General features: G+C 41.2%; 1 protein-coding gene across 1 annotated transcript in view; it reads left to right on the top strand.

The window, feature by feature from the left end:
- Cd163 (CD163 molecule) overlaps positions 1 to 20,912 on the top strand; it is a 33,682-nt gene that overhangs the window by 9,778 nt on the left and 2,992 nt on the right. The window contains exons 7-15 of the mRNA XM_032905719.1: positions 1,620 to 1,934; positions 2,032 to 2,346; positions 2,984 to 3,079; positions 3,162 to 3,476; positions 4,787 to 5,107; positions 16,177 to 16,488; positions 17,156 to 17,185; positions 17,577 to 17,684; positions 18,645 to 18,734. Coding sequence (XP_032761610.1) covers positions 1,620 to 1,934; positions 2,032 to 2,346; positions 2,984 to 3,079; positions 3,162 to 3,476; positions 4,787 to 5,107; positions 16,177 to 16,488; positions 17,156 to 17,185; positions 17,577 to 17,684; positions 18,645 to 18,734 — 1,902 coding nt within the window. The remainder of the gene's footprint in view (positions 1 to 1,619; positions 1,935 to 2,031; positions 2,347 to 2,983; positions 3,080 to 3,161; positions 3,477 to 4,786; positions 5,108 to 16,176; positions 16,489 to 17,155; positions 17,186 to 17,576; positions 17,685 to 18,644; positions 18,735 to 20,912) is intronic.

Below are 20,912 nucleotides of genomic sequence, written 5' to 3'. Positions count from 1 at the left end.
AGATTGAACCACTAACCAAAGAGCATATATAGGCTGGACCTAGAGCCCACACACATATGTAGCAGATATACAATTTGGTCTGCGTGTGGCTCTCCAAACAACTGGAATGGAGTCTATTCCTGACTCTGTTGCCTGCCTGTGGATCATGTTCTCCTAACTAAGTTGCCTTGTCAGGCCTCAGTGGGAGAGAATGTGCCTTGTCTTGCAGTGACTTGATGTGCCAGAGTGAGTTGGTACCCAGGGGAATGCTCCCCCTTGTCGGAGGAGAAAGAGAAGAGGGGGAGATGAGGGGCTATGGGGGCTAGGAGGAAAGAGGGGCTGCAATTTGGATATAAAGTGAATTGATTAATTAATTAACTAATTAATTAATGTATACGTAATAGCCAGTGACATCTTAGGGGTATTTTATGTTCACTCTATTCAAGTTAAGGACTTTCCAGTTCAACAATCACTGATTCTTTGTGTATAGAATTGTTTGCTCTCAGCTTGGTCTGCATTTAGAAATCATGGGTCCTTCTTCTCATATTTGGATAGGAATCCACTTTAATGAGCAAAATTCCATCACGCTGAGACATTATATTTGTATTTCTAATGCAGAAAGTAGTCATGTCTGGAACATTTTCAGAGTTACCTCGTGTAAGGTAAAAAGACCCATGATCTGAAATATACACAGAGAGTACGAACACTGCAAGGGCTGAAGGGCTGAAGGGCTGTCCATCTGTACCTCAGCGAAGGTAGCGTCAAAGGTTTGCACACGCATCTGTGAAGGATGCTTGCTCTTTAGAAGGTCCAACCTCAGATGAACTTCTGCTTTTTTCTGAAAGAAGTAAATTTGAAGTGGTTCGCATTTTCAAGACACTCGCTGGTTTCTGGTGTTCAAGGAAGCCCTGCTTTCTTTGATGGTTAAGCCTTTTGGCCTGAGAAGGAGCATAACCCCATCTGAGTTCCATGTCCTGTTACCTGGCATCTCTTTCGTCTACATTTTAAAGACCAGCTACACTAAGTGACATACAGGTTTGTTTTCTCTCTCAGTCTGGGAGGCACAAGATCTAGTATCCTGTTGCAGCTCTGCCCTTCCTGCTGGCAGAGCAGATGGGGCACAGAACATGGTGTGGACTGGCAAGGCAGAGGATGCATAGGCCTGTTTGTCTATGAACCACTCTTTTAAAGCCCTGTCAGAAAGGAACAGGACAGGAAAGTCACAGATATCAAGGGTCCCACTTTTTAAAGTCTGGTGTCCATTCAATGTTCCAAGCAAAACTATGTTGAAAACCTATATGCAGATGTTGATAAAACCGTCGTAGACTTCAGACTAAAGCAAGTGCTGGATTGGCTGACAGAGCCCAAACTGTGAACAAACTGTGCTTCATGAATAAATGCAAGTGAAATACTAGAAGAAAAGAGAAGTTCTGATCTTGCTTTTCTTCAAAATTCAAAGCTCTAGAATTTTCTTAGGATAGACCCAATGAATAATTTGAGAGCCACAATTTGCTATACTCAATCTAGACAGAAAATCCAGGAGGTGCAGGGTGAAACTGCAGAGAACCCTGGCTACTAGTCCCAGCAAGCGTGAAAACGTGGAAATTGTACCTCTCACAAAAATACTATTTTTTTTTTAGGCCACAGGAAACCCAGACTGGTTGGAGGAGAAATCCCATGTTCCGGTCGTGTGGAAGTGAAACACGGAGACACGTGGGGTTCCGTCTGTGATTTCGACTTGTCTCTGGAAGCTGCCGGCGTGGTGTGCAGGGAATTACAATGTGGAACAGTCGTCTCTATCCTAGGGGGAGCACATTTTGGAGAAGGAAGCGGACAGATCTGGGGTGAAGAATTCCAGTGTAGTGGAGATGAGTCCCATCTTTCTCTGTGCTCGGTGGCGCCCCCACTGGACAGAACTTGTAGCCACAGCAGGGATGTCAGCATAGTCTGCTCACGTAAGACCCAAAAAGTATCTTCGGTTTGCTCATAGGCTGTGAAACAGAGCGGGTTAGGGAGTCACGGATGTCTTTTCTAATCCCAGTCTCCTTTCAGGATACATAGATATCCGTCTGGCAGATGGCAAGTCCTCCTGTGAGGGAAGAGTGGAGCTCAAGACACTCGGAGCCTGGGGTCCCCTCTGCAGCTCTCACTGGGACATAGAAGATGCTCATGTCTTATGTCAGCAGCTGAAGTGTGGAGTTGCCCTTTCTACTCCAGGAGGAGCACATTTTGGGAAAGGAGCCGGTCAGGTCTGGAGGCACAAGTTCCACTGCACTGGAACTGAGGAGCATATAGGGGACTGCCCTATGACTGCTCTGGGTACACCGATGTGTTCCGAAGGACAGGTGGCCTCTGTAATTTGCTCAGGTGAGAGGATGAAGGGCAGAGCCAGTGATGAGCCTCTCCACAGTGGTGTGTTTTAGAATCAGATGGGCCTGAGTCCAGGGATGAAGCAAAAGAAAAATAAAGTCTGTCTGGGAGATTCATGAGACCTGCGCTAGGATAATAACTTCATTTGTTTTATTAGAGAGTATGTAAACTTAATTTTCACCAACCTTATTGCTCTCTAGTGCTTACTGCAGTGGTTCTCAACCTTCCTAATGCTGTGACCCTTTATTACAGGTTCCTCATATTTTGGTGACCCTTCCAACCATTAAATTACACTTGTTACTACTCTATAACTGTCATTTTGCTACAGCTATGAATCATAATATAATATGGTATGCAAGATATCTGATATTCCACCTCTGGTGGAAGTGTTTTCCTCCTCCCTGAAGGTCATGACTCACAGGTTTGAGAACTGCTGGCTTCCTGTCATCTGTTTTCTCAAATCTGCCCACTTCCAGGTGGCCCATCCACCCATCCCTTTCTCTGTGACCCCTCCAACCTCCTCCTTCCTCTTTCTCTAGCTCTGTTTGTCCTCAACTCGCCTACAGAACTCTCCATCTGATCCTCATTCTTCACCCTTCGTATCTAATATTCCTGAAATTTTGGGTGTTTTCAGGAAACCAATCGCATACACTGTTGCCATGTAGTTCATCATCTTCGGTCCAAACAACAAGTTCTACCATCCCAAAGGAGAGTGACATTCCCTGCATAGGTGAGAATCTGTGATCAATCTGTAAAAATGACCTCAAACCTTCGAAAGTGCACTTTTTCTTTATCTTCATTTCTCTTTCCAGCAAGTGGTCAACTCCGCTTGGTAGGTGGAGGTGGTCGCTGCGCTGGGAGAGTAGAGGTCTACCATGAGGGCTCTTGGGGCACCATCTGTGATGACAGCTGGGATCTGACGGATGCCAATGTGGTGTGCAAGCAGCTGGACTGTGGTGTGGCTATTAATGCCACTGGTTCTGCCTACTTCGGGGAAGGGACAGGAGATATCTGGCTAGACGAAATTGACTGCAGTGGAAAAGAGTCTCATATTTGGCAGTGCCATTCACATGGCTGGGGACGCCATAACTGCAGGCACAAGGAAGACGCAGGTGTTGTCTGCTCGGGTAAGTTCTGCACATAACTCCTGGTCACGATTGCATTTAAAATAACTAAGGAGCAAATGGTAGTGAATATCAACCTGAAATATTCCCCCAATACTCTGTTCAATCATTTCCAGAGTCAGGAACCCCAAAGAATGTGTTCGACATGTTGGTACAACCTCATGTGTTGGTAGTGTACTCTAAAGAGAAAAATACAAAAACAGGCCTAGATATCATAAATTGTTAACATCGAGGTGCTTTTATAAATATGTGTGCAACTGGATATTGGATTCCGTGGCACACTTGATAGTTACAATACAGATATGGTATATTAAGAAGAACAAAAGGAAATAAATCTATATAATATTTACAAAGAAGGAGATAATCACCATATTAAAATAAACCTGAACAGCAGATAAATGAGTTCCATTTGCCAACTGACCAAAGTTTACCATAAAGAGTCCATTCGTTACCCTTGCTTTGCACATAAAACAAGTTTGGAGACTTTCAGGAACCATAAAAAATGTCCCCGGGGTTGGGGATTTAGCTCAGTAGTAGGGCGCTTGCCTAGCAAGCGCAAGGCCCTGGGTTCGGTCCCCAGCTCCGAAAAAAAAAAGAAAAAAGAAAAAAATGTCCCCAATTGCAGTGTGTTGGAGAAAACAGTAGTATGAGTCACTAGACGAGTGAAATGGAGCAATTCTATATCAGAAGCAATCGATCATTATTTAATGACCTAAATCTGCTAGCATCTGTGGCAAAGTGGTGTGTCAAACAAGGAAATATTTCATTTAAATGTACATAAAACATTGGTTTTAGCATCTGTGTCTCATTAAATGTTAAGTATCAAAGACATTGCTCCAAAACCCACATCAACACTCAGTGTACAAGAGGACGCATCCATCTAAGACCTGACTTGATCATAGAATGGAATGGATAGGCACTGAGACTTCACTCCCATATTCCTGAAATATAGAGTTTGCATGTCAATTAAAACCAAGCAAGAATGGAATAAGACTCCTTGGGTTAATTAATTTAGGAAGAATTGCATCACTGAAAGGAGTTTGATTGAATCTCATAAGTTTGAAAGGCTTTGATTGAATCTCATAAGCACCTTCAAGTACTGACAGTATTCAGACGAGATCGCTGGGTACAACACTTCAGATTAGAAAGTGGGGTGGTATGTAAAAACTAATACTACATTTCACTAAGATCTAGAACTCTGTTTAAAAGTTACTAACAAATTCCTAGGAGTTGACACACTGAATTTGTTACAACCATTTCTAAGTTAGAGAAAAAGGAAATGTTTTCTTCAGAGAAGTTGTTCTTTTCCCCAGAGTTCATGTCTCTGAGGCTGACCAATGAAGCCCACAGAGACAACTGTACAGGCCGTCTGGAAGTGTTTTACAATGGCACATGGGGCAGTATTGGCAGCAGCAATATGTCTCCAACCACTGTGGGGGTGGTGTGCCGTCAGCTGGGCTGCGCAGACAATGGAACAGTGAAACCTACATCTTCAGACAAGATACCAACCAGGCCCATGTGGACAGATAGTGTGCAGTGTCCAAAAGGAGTTGACACTTTGTGGCAGTGCCCCTCATCACCTTGGAAACAGAGACAAGCCAGCCCCTCCCAGGAGTCCTGGATTGTCTGTGACGGTGAGTATCCATTTTCAACATGAAATTTCCATTCTACCGCCCCCCTCTGACTGGTTTTCACTGGTAAGCACTCCGGGGCTTAGTTGTGGCCCTAATTTTTAACCTTTTATTTATCTATTCAACAAGATCATATATTAATAGTGACATTACAATAAAATACCTGGTACACTTTGAAATGTTCCATAGCTTTCAAAATTAAAAATTTTTAAAGTTGTTTTGAAAACGTCAGGGTTTTTTTTTTAATTATCTGTAAAGCTTTCTTTAAAGAAGCTTAAAATCTTTCAATCGTCTGTATTTGCAATATCAAAATAAAGCATCTTTATTAAGAGTGAAGACAGAGAGTGTAACCATAATTTTTACAAGGCAAAACCAAATTCTAACAGTGTAAACTATTTAGTTTCCACAATCAATACAAGCGGCTTCCTTTTATGTTACAAAGTTTAGCTTCCCAGAAGAAAAGTTCTTATATATGAATACATGTAGGTACAACTATAATACCTCTTATTTATTTTAAAAAAACTAGTTTTTAAGACAGGGTAGAAATTATATAAAAATTTTATCCCAATTTGAACGTATCTTTGGATACCTGTTTCCTTGGTTGGCTCTTGCCATGTGTTACTGCCCAGAATGGCTCCAACCCTAAGTTAAGAGTTTTCAGTTAACTTTTTGTTACAAATGTTACAGATTTTTAACCATACCCAATAACTAGCCAATATACGTAACATAGTAATCTCATACATTTCAGAGCAGGCAGAAACAAACACATAGTGGCAACATACACTATACAGTTAAAACAGTCAGACAAAACTTTTCTTACTTTCTCCAGCTGTAATTTCAAGAGAAGAGGCTACCTACTGAATCCAATTCCCATGGACCCCGTGGTTCTGTAGCAAGGGTAGCCACCGGCTTCCTGACCGGACAAAGCTGACAAGCTGCTCGTGCAGCTTGAAGAGCAGCCTGTACAAATGCCAATCACCCTTCCACCCCACTCCCAGCTTCGCTTTCAGCTTGATCCAGGGGAAGAAGGTGGGGCTATGCCTGTAGCGCTCAGCTCCTAACTGCGGGTGCGGGCCTCTAAGAGCAGTACCAGTTTAATCAGTTTTTGTTGTCCCGATTCAGCCTCTTTTTTTTTTTCTGAAAATACTTGAGATGGGTTAAGACTAAGTCAAGGGGTGAATGCTCAGCAGATGAAGTATGACCCTTTGTTTTCAGAATATGAAACAGAGCAACAATCAAGCTAAACGAAACTATAAACACAAATTGACCGACATGGACAGTCTGGCATGCCCAAAACCAAGTGTTATCCCAATGGGAACCAATATAGGGCAGGATGTCTTAGGTCCATTTCTGATCGTATGTCCAATTTCTCTTTTCCTGGGTCCCAGACAGGTTCCAACCAGAAATCAGAATACAGATATAAGCTTACTTCTGGTTGGTGTTTGGTTCCCAGCCAGTGCATCAAATGTAAGGGTTCAAAAATCTAAAACGCAAGCAAAAGCAAGAGTTCACACAAAGCCAGATCCTTATTTGAATTAGGCAGCAAAAACTGATGAAACGGGCACAACAGACTCAGGAGCTGACTGAATCTTCAAACGTTTATCCTAGTGAGTATTTACGCAGACGATAAAAGTTTATCATAAGCAGGCCACTGCTGATTGGTCAGAGCTGCAGAACAAATTAGAGGGCTGAACTGCGGCCTTCCCCGTCCCCCTCCCAGAGCCAGACCCTCCCTCCCCTCCCCTCCTCCCTCTCTCTCCCAGAGCCAGAATGTTAAAAAAAATTTTAAAGCTCCAAACCACAAACATCTGTGCCAAGTTTTCCCACCAATAATGATTTAGGGGTAGAGGACGTCCTTAGGAACACGTCTTTGTGGTACACTTATACGGTTCCGTTGATTATTCAACTGTGGCAACTTGCCTAAGATTCTTGTCTCAGCTTGTCAACCATAATGCCAGTTACCCATATGCATGTCTCTTTCTGCCAAGCAGGATGTCAGTTACCCAGGGAGGTCTTAGGAACTTAAACTTTATTTGGCCCCTATTCAAAATGGAGGTTTGATTCAAAATGGATTCAGTTTGGTTTCTTCTTGCATCCACCTCCTGAGAAAACATGAGATTTTATTTCCCTATTCAAAACCTGGCTTGATTTATTAGGTCTCATTAAGCAGAGATAGGTAACTTCCAGGTACTACTTAGGATTGAAATGGTTGGTTTTATGTGATTGTTATCTGTATATATGCACATACAAGGTCAGAGTGGTCATTATTCCAGATCTTCACGTGCATGTACTTGAAAGTTCTATCCGATCGTTTTCTCTAAGAAAACCAAGAAACAGAGAATGCCTGATTGATAAATAGATCATTAAAAGGCCTACTTTCCTTTCCCTGCATTAATTTCCAAATAGTTAACCTTGCTACACTGATGATCAGGCAAAACTCAGAATGGTCAGTCCTGAACTATCTTTTCACTATGCATCTGCTTAAGCTAGGAGCCTGATGTTTCTGTCCACATCACTTTTGCCCATGCGAGGAAGTTTAACTTTCCACGTGATTCACGTTAACTTCGTTCACTGGCAGTTTTTTGGGTCACACTATGATTCTTTCAAAATAACATCTTCGATAGTTCTTCGGAAATTCCATGCTGTGTATTTCGATCAGATCTGCCCCTCTGGACTCCTCCCAGATCCACCCCCACCCCTCTATGTACCCAACCTTGCTGCCTCTTGTATTTTTATAACCCATTAAAAAATCCGAATACTCCTGGGTGTGGGTGTCTTCCCAGGGTTTACACCCTTTAAGACAGTGATCATCCCTCTCCCAGGAACTATGGGTTGCTGACAGATTCTCAGCTGCAGGGAGACTTCACACCCACCTCTCTTCTCCATGCTGGAATTGTTGTCTAGCTTGAACTTGCACAGGTCTGGTGCATGTGGTCATGAATGCTACGAACTCACATGTGCAGGTATCCTGTTGTATCCAGAATATCCCGTCTCCCTGTAGTCACTCACCATGTTTGGATCTTACCATCTTTCCATCCCATCTTTGGCAAAAACCCCTGAGCCTTGAGGGAGGGGCTATAATATAGACATTCAATTTAAATCTTAGAAGCATGGCATCTCTTATTCTGTGCATATTGACAAGTTATATGTCTCAGTTACCCTCCCCATACTCTTTCCTCTACCCTGCCCTCCCATTCCACACCCGATTTAACCCTTCCTTTTCCCCTATTCCTGTTTGCCCTTCTGTATCGCTGCATTCTATCTCCCCGCCAATGAAAGAGCCCCCTCCTCAAGGTCCCATTCTAGTTTCCCTACATCGATGGGTCTCTCAAATGAAGTACACATAGCTAAAGACTCAAAGCAGGTGGTGTTTGTCTGTGTGGGTTGTTAACTCACACAGGACGATTGTTTCCAGCTACTTCTATTTACCTGAAATGATTATAACTTCATTTTTCTCACAAGCCAAAGAATATCCCATTGTGTAAATGTACCACCTTTTCATTTTTCTATTCATCCAGTGGTACACAAATAAGTTGGCTCTATTTCCCTGGTTATTATGACTAGAGTAGCAATAACTATGGATGACCAAGTATCATTATAAGATATAGGAGGCCTTTGGGTATATGCCCAAAAGTGCTATCACGACATCATCTGGTAAATCTATTTCCAGCCTTTTGGGAAGGTTCACATTGATTTTCATAGTGTCTGCACGAGGTTACTCTCTTACCATCATTGAAAAAATGCTCCCCTTTCCCTAAACCCATGCCATGAACCACTGTCATCTGCTTTGTTTTGTTTTGTTTTGTTAATTTTAGCTGTTCTGAGTGAGGTAAGAGGAAATTTTAATGTAGTTCATATTTACATGTCCCTAGTAACTTGGGATGCTAAATATTTTCAAATTATTTCCCAGCTATTTTCACCTCATGTTTTGAGAATTCTCTGTTTCATCCCTCTCCCTGGATTTTTTAACTTTTTATTGGATATATTTCTTTAATTACATTCCAAAGGTTATTCCCCTGCATGGTTTCCTGTCCATTAATCCCCCACGCTCTCCCCTCCCCCTCCCCCATACAGGTATTCCCCCTATACAGCCCCCTTATTGCCCCCCATATTCCCCTGCACTGGGGGTACAACCTTGGCAAGACCAAGGGCTTCCCCTTCCCCTGGTGTCCCAACAAGGCTATTCTCTGCTACATATGCAGTTGGAGCCCTGGGTCAGTCCATGTATAGTCTTTCTGTTGTGGTTTAGTCCCTGGAATCTCTGGTTGGTTGGCATTGTTGCTTTTATGGGGTTGCAAGCTTCTTCAACTCTTTCAATCCTTCCTCTAATTCCTCCCAGGAGGGTCCTATTCTCAGTTCGATGGTTTGCTGCTAGTGTTAACCTCTGTATTGGACATGCTCTGGATGTGTCTCTCAGGAGAGATCTATATGCAGTCCCTTTCAGCATGCATTTTCTAGCGTCATCAATCTTATTTAGTTTTGGTGGCTGTATATATATGGGCCACATGTGGGTCAGGCTCTGAATGGCCATTCCTTGAGTCACTGCTCTAAACTTTGCCTCCATATCCCCTCCTATAGATATTTATTTCCCCTTTTAAGAAGGAGCGTGAGCATCCGCATTTTGGTCATCCTTCTTCTTGAGCTTCCTGTGGTCTGTGGATTGCATCGTGGTTAATTCGAGCTTTATGGCTAATATCCACTTATCAATGAGTGCACACCAAGTGTATTTTTCTGTGATTATGTAACCTCACTCAGGATGATATTTTCTTGTTCATTCCATTTGCTTATGAATTGCATGAAGTCATTGTTTTTGATAGCTGAGTAGTACTCCATTGTGTAGATGTACCATATTTTTTAATCCATTCCTCTGTTGAAGGGCATCTGGGTTTTTTCCAGCTTCTGGCTAATATAAATAAGGCTGCTATGAACATAGTGGAGCATGTGCCTTTGTTGTATGTTGGAGCATCATTTGGGTATATGCCCAAGAGAGGTATAGCTGGGTCCTCAGGTAGTAAAATGTCCAATTTTCTGAGGAACCTCCAGACTGATTTCCCGAATTGTTATACCAGTCTGCAATCTCACCAACAATGGAGGAGTGTTCCTCTTTCTCCACATCCTGGCCAGCATCTGCTGTCACCTGAGTTTTTTATCTTAGCCATTCTGACTGGTGTGAGGTGGAATCTCAGGGTTGTTTTGATTTGCATTTCCCTGATGACTAAGGATGTTGAACATTTTTTAGGTGCTTTTGGGCCATTCGATAATCCTCAGCTGAGAATGTTGTGTTTAGCTCTGTACCCCATTTTAATAGGGTTATTTGGCTCTCTGGAGTCTAACTTCTTGAGTTCTTTAGATATTTTGGATATTAGCCCTCTATCAGATGTGGGATTGGTAAAGATCTTTTCCTAATCTGTTGGTTGCCATTTTGTCCTAATGACAGTGTCTTTTGCTTTACAAAAGCTTTGCAGTTTTGTGAGGTACCATTTGTCAATTCTTGATCTTAGAGCATGAGCCATTGGTGTTTTGTTCAGGAAATTTCCCAAGTGTCCATGTGTTCAAATTCTTCCCAAATTTTTCTTCTATTAGTTCGAGTGTATCTGGTTTGATGTGGAGGTCCTTGATCCACATGGACTTAAGCTTTGTACATGGTGATAAGAATGGATTGATTTGCATTCTTCTACATGCTGACCTCCAGTTGAACCAGCACCATTTGTTGAAAAAGCTATCTTTCTTCCATTGGATGGTTTTAGCTCCTTTGTCAAAGATCAAGTGATCATAGGTGTGTGGGTTCATTTCTGGGTCTTCAATTCTGTTCCACTGATCTGCCTGTCTCTATACCAATACCATACAGTTTTTATGACTGTTGCTCTGTAATACTGCTTGAAGTCAGGGATGGTGATTCCCCCAGAACTTCTTTTATTGTTGAATATACTTTTCCCTATCCTGGTTTTTTTTGTTATTCCAAATGAATTTGCAAATTGCTCTTCCTATCTCTATAAAGAATTAAGTAGGAATTTTTATGAGGATTGCATTGAATCTGTAGATCGCTTTTGGCGAAATGGCCATCTTTACTATATTAATGCTCCCAATCCATGAGCATGGAAGATCTTTACATCTTATGAGATCTCCCTCAATTTCTTTCTTCAGAGACTTGAAGTTATAGTCAGACAGATATTTCACTTGCTTGGTTAAAGTCACACCAAGATATTTTATGTTATTTGGGACTATTGTGAAGGGCGTCATTTCCTTAATTTCTTTCTCAGCCTGTTTATCCTTTGAGTAGAGGAAGGCTACTTATTTGTTTGAGTTAATTTTATACCCAGTCACTTTGCTGAAGTTGTTTATCAGCTTTAGTAGTTCTCTGGTGGAACTTTTGGGATCACTTAAGTATACTATCATATCATCTGCAAATAGTGATATTTTGACTTCTTCTTCTCCGATCTGTATCCCCTTGATCTCCTTTTGTTGTCGGATTGCTCTGGCTAGAACTTCAAGAACTATACTGAATAAGTAGGGAGAGAGTGGGCAGCCGTGTCTGGTCCCTGATTTTAGTGGGATTGCTTCAAGTTTCTCATCATTTAGTTTGATGTTAGATACTGGTTTGCTGTATATGGCTTTTACTATATTTAGGTATGGGCCCTGAATTCCTATTCTTTCCAGGACTTTAATCATGAAGGGGTGTTGAATTTTGACAAATGCTTTCTCAGCATCTGATGAAATGACCATGAGATTCTTATCTTTGATTTTGTTTATGTAGTGGATTACATTGATGGATTTCTATATGGAACCATCCCTGCATGCCTGGGATGAAGCCTACTTGATCACGATGGATGATTGTTTTGGTGTGCTCTTGGATTCGGTTTGCAAGAACTTTATTGAGTATCTTTGTGTCAATATTCATAAGGGAAATTGGTCTGAAATTCTCTTTCTTTTTTGGGTCTTTGTGTGGTTTAGGTATAAGAGTAATTGTGACTTCATAGAAGGAATTCGGTAGTGCTCTGTCTGTTTCAATTTTGTGGAATAGTTTGGATAATATTGGTATGAGGTCTTCTATGAAGGTCTGATAGAATTCTGCACTGAACCCATCTGGACCTGGGCTCTTTTTGGTTGGGAGACTTTTAATAACTGCTTCTAATTCTTTAGGAGTTATGGGGTTGTTTAACTGGTTTATCTGTTCCTGATTTAACTTTGGTACCTGGTATCTGTCTAGGAAATTATCCATTTCCTGCAGATTTTCCAGTTTTGTTGAATATAGGCTTTTGTAATAGGATCTGATGATATTTTGAATTCCCTCTGATTCTGTTGTTATGTCTCCCTTTTCGTTTCTGATTTTGTTAATTTGGATACACTCTCTGTGACCTCTGGTTAGTCTGCCTCAGGGTTTATCTATCTTGTTGATTTTCTCAAAGAACCAGTTCCTGGTTTTGTTGATTCTTTCTATGGTCCTTTTTGTTTCATTGGTTGATTTCAGCTCTGAGTTTGATTATTTCCTGCCGTCTATTCCTCTTGGGTTTATTTATTTATTTTTGTTCTAGAGCTTTTAGGTGTGCTGTCAAGCTGCTGACATATGCTCTCTCCTGTTTCCTTTTGCAGGCACTCAGAGCTATGAGTTTTCCTCTTGGTACCGCTTTCATTGTGTCCCATAAGTTTGGGAATGTTGTATCTTCATTTTCATAAAATTCTAAGAAGTCTTTAATTTCTTTCTTTATTTCTTCCTTGACCAGGTTATCCTTGAGTAGAGCATTGTTCAACTTCCATGTATAGGTGGGCTTTCTGTCATTATTGTTGTTTTTGAAGACCAGTCTTAATGCATGGTGATCTGATAGGATGCATGGGATTATTTCTATCTTCCTGTATCTATTGAGGCCTGTTTTGTGACAGATTATACCGTCAATTTTGGAGAAGGTTCCATGAGGTGCTGAGAAGAAGTTATATCTTTTTGTTTTAGGATGGAATGTTCTATAAATATCTGTTAAATCCATTTGGTTCATAACTTCTGTTAGTTTCTCTATGTCTCTGTTTAATTTCTGTCCATTGATGAAAATGGGGTGTTGAAATCTCCTACTCTTATTGTGTGAGGTGCAATGTGTGTTTTGAGCTTTTGTAAGGTTTCTTTTATGAATGTAGGTGCCTTTGCATTGGAGCATAGATATTTATGAGAGTTCTTCTTGCTGGATTTTTCCTTTGATGAATATGAGGTGTCCTTCCTTGTCCTTTTTAATGACTTTAGGTTGAAAGTCAATTTTATTTGATATTACAATGGCAACTCCAACTTGTTTCTTCAGGCCATTGTGCTTGGAAAGTTGTTTTCCAGCCATTTACTCTGAGGTAGTGTCTGTCTTTTTCTCTGAGGTGTGTTTCCTGCATGTATCAAAATGCTGGGTCCTCTTTACATATTCAGTCTCTTTACATATCTATGTCTTTTTCTTGGGGAGTTGAGCCCATTGATGTTGAGAGATATTAAGGAATAGTGATTGTCACTTCCTGTTATTTTCATTGTTAGAGGTTTAGTTATGCTTGTTTGACTGTCTTTTGGTTTCATTTCGAGGAAGTTATATTCTTGCTTTCTGTACGGTGTAGTTCTCTCCTTGTGTTGGAGTTTTCCATCTATTATCCTTTGTAGGGCTGGATTTTTAGAAAGATATTGCATAAATTTGGTTTTGTCATGGAATATCTTGGTTTCTCCATCTATGTTAATTGAAAGTTTTGCTGGATTCAGTAACTTGGGCTGGCATTTGTGTTCTCTTAGGGTATATATGACATCTGTCCAGGATATTCTGGCTTTCATAGTTTCTGTTGAGAAGTCTGGTGAAATTCTTATAGGTCTGCCTTTATATGTCACTTGACCTTTTTCCCTTGCTGCTTTTAATATTCTTTCTTTGTTTTGGGCATTTGGTGTTTTAACTATTATGTGACAGGAGGAATTTCTCTTCTGGTCCAATCTATTTGGAGTACTGTAGGCTTCTTGTATGTTTATGGGCATCTCTTTCTTTAGATTAGGGAAGTTTTCTTGTATAATTTTGTTGAATACATTTACTGGCCCTTTAAGTTGGGAGTCTTCACTTTCTTCTATACCTATTATCCTTAGGTTTGATCTTCTCATTGTGCCCTGGATTTCCTGTATGTTTTGGGCTAGGAGCTTTTTGCGTTTTACATTATCTTTGACAGTTGCATCAGTGTTTTCTATGGAATCTTCTGCCCCTGAGATTCTCTCTTCTATCTCTTGTATTGTGTTGGTGATGCTTGTCTCTATGGCTCCTTGTCTCTTCCTTTGGTTTTCTTTATCCAGGGTTGTCGCCCTTTGTGCTTTCTTTATTGTTTCTATTTCCATTTTCAAGTCCTTCACCTGTTTGATTGTTTTCTCCTGTAATTCTCTTAGGGATTTTTGTGTTTCCTCTCTAAGGACTTCTACTTGTTTACTTGTGTTTTCCTACATTTCTCTAAGGGAGTTCTTTATGTCTTTCTTTAAGTCCTCTATCACTATCAAAAAATGTGATTTTAAATCTAAATCTTGATTTTTCTGGTGTGTTTGGATATCCAGTATTTTCTTTGGTGGGAGAACTGGGCTCTGATGATATCAAGTAGTCTTGGTTTCTGTTGCTTGGGTTCCTGCACTTGCCTCTAACCATTGTGTTGTTTCTGGGGTTTGCTTGTCTTGCTGTTTCTGAGAGTGACTTGGCTCTGCTGTAGGCCTCTGTGTTAGCACTCCTGTAGAACTGCTTTCCTGTTTTCTTTCAGCCTTTCCTGAGAACAAGTGCTCTGATTTCAGGTGTGTCAGCACTCCCGGAGAGTGTCTTCCAGCTCTAGGCATGGGCAGGAATCAAAGGGTCCTGCCCCTGATTGCTCGTGTAGGTCCTTCCACCCCGCGGGCACAGTTGGCACTATACGGTTCCCTCTTGGGTCTGGACTGTGGGCAGAGGGTATTCTCCTCTGACTTCTCAGGAGTATCCACACTTCTGAGGGTCCAGCTCTCTCCCCCAGGGGATTTGGGTACAGGGAGCTGTTTGACAGGATCAGTTCTGTCCTGGGCACAGACCAGAACCACTCGTACCCATGGTTGTCTGTTGCTATATCCGTGTCCAAAGACACTGTGCAGTTTCCCCTTGGACCAGGGAAGTGGGCCGAGGTGTGCAGAGGTGGCAGTCTGTCCTTGCTCTGGTTTTTTAATTGGGTCATTTGTTTTATTGGCATTAGTTTTCTGAGCTCTTTGTGTATTCCAGATACTAGCTCCTTGTCAGGCTTATAGCTGGTAAAGATTGTTTCTTATTCTGTAGGCTTCATTTTCACCAGGATAATGGTGTACTTTGTTGTATGTTTTTCTGTTCCGTGTGGTCCCATTTGTCATCTGCTTGAATGAAAGGGCATATACTTTTATAAAAGAGAAATTTTATGAACAGTGTAGTATTTTAAAGCCTGCTTTAGTTTTTATATAATTTATTAATTCTTGGAGAGTTTCATACATGCATACAGTATATTTGGGTTATATTAACCCCTTCCACTCCTCCTCCAATGCCTCACAGATCCAGGTCCGTAACTCCCCTTCCAACTTCATGTCCTCTTTATTGTTTTGCTTCACAACCCACTCAGACCAGTCTGCTGCCCACATACTCGTGGATATACGTTCATCTACTGAAACAAGGTCAACCTACCAGGGATCACATCCCCAAAGAAAACCGACTCACCAGCCTCCAAGAGCTGTCAGCTGCCAATACTTCCTCAGTCAGAGCAGGCACTTCCTCCCCTCCCTGCTCCACCCTGAAATGTTGACTGGCTTGATTTTCTGCAGGTTACCAAAGCTGCTGTGAATGCAGTGATCCTGTCATGTCCAGAAAAGATTGCTTTGCCTCCGTGTTTCTCAACCTCTGGACTTTACAATCTTCCCACATCTTCTCCCAAGATGGTCCCTGAGCCTCAGAAGAGAGGAGTGTAATATAGAGGTCTCATGTATGGCTGTCACTTTCTGCACTGTGACCACTGCACATTAAATAGTTTTTAAAGCAATCAAACCTCCCTGTTTTGTAGCCTTTCAGCACCTCAGGAGTAAGCCAGATGTCTCTGATTTCTTTTTTTTCCAGACAAAATAAGACTACAGGAAGGGCATACAGACTGTTCTGGACGTGTGGAGATCTGGCATAGAGGTTCCTGGGGAACAGTGTGTGATGACTCCTGGGATCTTAATGATGCTCAGGTTGCATGTAAGCAGCTGGGCTGTGGTCAAGCTGTGGAGGCACTAAAAGAAGCAGCATTTGGTCCAGGAACTGGGCCCATATGGCTCAATGAAATGAAGTGTAGAGGGAATGAGTCTTCCCTGTGGGATTGTCCTGCCAGACCATGGAGTCACAGCGACTGTGGGCACAAAGAAGATGCTTCTGTGAAGTGCCTCCCAAGTGAGTGTCACCAACATGGATTGAGCTGGACTCTTTGGTAGCAAAGATAGCCAGGCTTTAAAGTGTGGTGTGTGAAGGGTTGATCTGGCAATGAGGGGGTCTGAGGGAGAACAACTGCGATGTTTCTATCTCCCCGCCCCCCGGAGCTGGGGACCGAACCCAGGGCCTTGGGCTTGCTAGGCAAGCGCTCTACCACTGAGCTAAATCCCCAACCCCGCGATGTTTCTATCTAAAGCAGTGGTTCCTAACTTTCCTATGCTGCAACCCTTTAAATGCAGTTCTTCTTGTTGTGACGACCACCCCCACAACCATAAAAATCATTTTGTTGCTGCTTCATAACTGTAGCTTGCTACTGTTGTGAGTCATAACATAAATATCTGATATGTGGGATATGTGATATGTGACTCACACACACCCCCAAATTGTGAAGCACTGATCTAAAGGAATGGTGAGAAAAACATTTACTGTTACACAGTGGCTGTTACAGAAGATAGGCATATGACCTATGTATCTGTGTGCAGAAGAAATACTGGGAGCTGCAAGCTTTAGGTGGGAAGGTGAAGTTCACTTGCTTAAGCAGCAGTGGAGGCTCACACAAAGATACTGATATTTGCTTCATTCATGGCCCATAAAATTAAGGGTTTTTTTCCCCTCTTTTCTCCTGCAGGAATGACTTTAGCATCACAGCATGGCACAGGTATGTCATGAAATTTATAAATGTGGGGCTTATTTATAAGCATGGGACTGTGTTATTTAGGATCCCTCTTGTGACTTGATATGCCAGGGTGGGAGATACCCAGGAGGGGCCCCAACTGCTCAGAGAAGAAAGGGAAGGGAAGAGGGAATGGTTGTGGAAGGGTATGACCTGGAGGGGACAGTGAGCAGGATGTAAGGTGAACTAGTAGTAGTAGTAGTAGTAGTAGTAGTAGTAGTAGTAGTAGTAGTAGTAGTAGTAATTAAAAATAGAATCCCTCCTGTTTAGAAGACTTTGGGTCAGAAGGAGCCCTGAGGATTAGAACTTTACTTCAGGGCCAAAGAAAGAGAAGCTGAGATTTTTATCATCTTTCTAAATATTTACCCTTGCTTAGGTCATTCAACCCTCACTGCACTCCTGGTTTGTGGAGCCATTCTATTGGTCCTTCTCATTGCCTTCCTCTTGTGGACTCTGAAGCGACGACAGACCCAGCGGCTTACAGGTCTGAGCAAATGACGATCTCTCTAACATATGGGATAAAGGCATTCTTGGTATAATTAAAATCTAAATAAGCAAATTACTCAAGTATGCAATGACTAGAAAACAGGGGTCTATAAAAGGTTTGAAGAGTTTCTTGGAATATAAGGAGCAGGGAGAGAAGTTCTGGCTATAATAATGTACTCTGCATTCTATAGGTTTAATTGGCAAAGTTAATTAACATAACTGGTAGTTTAGAATGAATATACAATTTACGTTTTAAGATGAAGGTTTGCCCATACTTAATTTTCTCCAACCTTAATAACCTTAACGTAGAATTGAATTATTCTATGAAACAACGTGCTAGGATCTGAAGGTGAGAAGGGGGATAATAAAATATTTTTGGTTTATGGAATTTTGGGTTTAGGAGAATACTGATAATGCAGTGCTCTATTAATATGAATGAGAAATAAAGTGACAAAAAAAGAGATTATCTGAAGTAAAAGGGAGGATTGAGGGCTTCTGGGATTTTAAAGAGAGTTCAGATAATTGAGCAAGAGAAAGAGGACACGAGCAAGTGCAAGAAAGTATAAAGGATGGCACAGTTGTCTGCATCAAGTGAAATGAGGGTCAAATAGAGAATCAAGTTGTCCGTTTGAAAGAACTTTAAGCAAGCGCATGCGTGAAAGGTTTGAGTAGAGCCTCGGGGTGGACAGGAGCACCCCTGTGGAACAGGAAAAGGCTTTAGAGTGAGAATGGAAGGAAGACGATGCACTTTCAGTCAGTCACAGAGCATTGTTGGCTTCCTTGGTAGGAGAGTGGGTCATTACATCATGACGTAGAGACGATTTCCTATCTCCTAGAGTAGGCTAGTTGAAAACAACAGCGTAGGTAATGACTGGGTCTGTTTAAATTGCTGATGAAAGGCTAGGATGAAGGGGAGACAGTTTTATGGGTACCCGCTGATCCCTAACTCTGTTGTCAGTTTCCTCAAGAGGAGAGGTCTTGATACATCAAGTTCAGTACCAAGAGATGGATTCGAAGACGGATGATCTGGACTTGCTGAAATCCTCGGGTCAGTGAACTGTATAAAAGTCTAAACCTTGGAATTTTAACAAGTGCCCGCAATTGACTCTGAGCATTCTACTTCGATTAATAGTTGAGAAAGTTCTGAAACTCTGTAATGGGAGGTTTGTGGTGCACAGGAAGAAAAAAAAGGAGGGGCGGGATAAATGTCTCACAGCGAAAACATCAAGAAAGGCAGCTGTGAGCTGAAAATTATTCTTAGAGAACGCAAATTGCAGCCACAAAGAAGTCTATGTAGCCTAAGAGGTTGATCAGTGAAAGGGGTGCACCAACCCAACCGCATACTATGACTTGGACCTCGTTTTGCTGAAACAGAAATCGATTTTCTAAAAGACTGTTATGATGACTGTTTAAATTTTCTTTTCCTTCTCTTTTTAAAAATGATTTGGCTGTGTAAACTTGAGGTCTGCAACATGATGTTACAGAGAACACAGAGGCGCTATAAACATTACTAAACTAAAGCGTGGGGGCATTTCCATAGTCTCACAGGAATCCTGCACGCAGCACAATGTTATCACTACTGCGCATGTGCTGCACAAGAGTGCGGACATCCAGTCTCCTGTGCTCACCTTCTTCTTTGCATCCTCCCACCTGTGTCTTTTCCTTCAGAAGTCCACTCCCAGTCGCTGTCCTTGAATTTTATTTTTATTATATTTTTTCTATAAGTCTAAAAGGTCAAGCTTCCTATATTCCATCTAATAAGACACCATAGGGCATTGCCCCCCAGGACCAGCCTTAGCTTTCATTCTAGAAGAAATGGCCTAGTACTCATTGTCCTCACTCCTCAGGAACCTTCTGAGAGGAACTTGCCTTGGTTCTTCAGTCTGTTGCTGCTGCTATGTCAGATGTGTATTTAAGGAATGGTGCTGGGCTTCTCAGCCCCCACCTTTTGGCTGCCCAATGGCACCAGATTTTATAGGTTTAAAGAGCTTCTCAGATACTGCTATACCTGGCTTGTTTATCTCTTGACATTACAAATTATTTCATATACTCAAAAATTAGTGACTACAGTAAATACTCCATTTTATTTTTCATCATCAAGGGCTTTTAAAATGGAAATTCTTGTAGTACAATAGCACCACAATGGGTTATAATTCTTTTAAAAGATTATTACGTATTATTTATTCTGTTACTTTGTGTCTGAGTATGTGACTTCTCATGTGCCTATATGTGTGTTTGTGTGCCCATCACAGTATACATAGGACAATTGGTATTGGTTCTTTCCTTGAACAATATGAAGTCTAGGAGTTGAAGTCAGATTTTCAAGTCTTACCCTTTGAGCTATCTTGCTGGTCCCAATTTTTCATTCATACTTTCATTCCATATCTGAGTAGGTATTCACTGGAGAAAATGATAGTTAATATGTAAACAGGCTAGGTATCAAAGAAGAGTACTTCTCCAATCAGAAGAAGAAAACGTCTACCAAATCAGTAACACTAGCCATTTCATATTTTACTGATAGATTTCTGAAAAGTTATTTTCCATCTTTGGGTCAAAGAGATGGTTGTGTGGGTAAAGACATTTGCACTGGAGTGTGATGGTCTGAGTTCAATTTTCAGGACCTTTGGGTGGAAAGAGAGTCCTTCAAACTACCTTCCAATCACATATCACATATACAACATACATGAACACAATACATAAATAAATTAATAAATATATTTTTAAATGTTAATTTTTCTATACAACTAAGAAAAGTCTTGGTTTTCCTATATAGCATAAAAACTGCTATATTGTTTAATGTCTATTAATTACATGTACGGTACTGTCCTGTACTCATGTACAGTGCAATTGGCCTGGTGGGGAACAAATATTATCACCATTTAAAAATTGTAATGCCATGATTTTTTGCATATGATATTTATTCAGGACTCCCTATTCTATTGGCTTTATAATAACCATACTTTGGTAAAATTTAAGAATTCATTGGAAAAGTATAATCTTTATTTTCCAGATGTAGAAGTTATATAACTGTCTATAATTATCAGGACTACCAAGACGCTGAGCTAACCTGGTTATGCCTGAATCCAAAGCTTCTATGCTTTTCTACTTTGATAGACAGCTGTATCTGTCTCAGACGTCTTTAATTTCTTATTGTTTGTTTTGTCCTCAAGGTGTTATCTGGAATGTAGAGCAAGGGATGCAGGATTCCTGCCTCACTATAATTTTT

This window comes from Rattus rattus, chromosome 6 (genome assembly GCF_011064425.1).
Source record: "Rattus rattus isolate New Zealand chromosome 6, Rrattus_CSIRO_v1, whole genome shotgun sequence".
Lineage (NCBI taxonomy): Eukaryota > Metazoa > Chordata > Mammalia > Rodentia > Muridae > Rattus > Rattus rattus.
The sequence above is the reverse complement of the archived record's forward strand: the minus strand, read 5'-3'. Positions and strand labels throughout refer to the sequence as shown.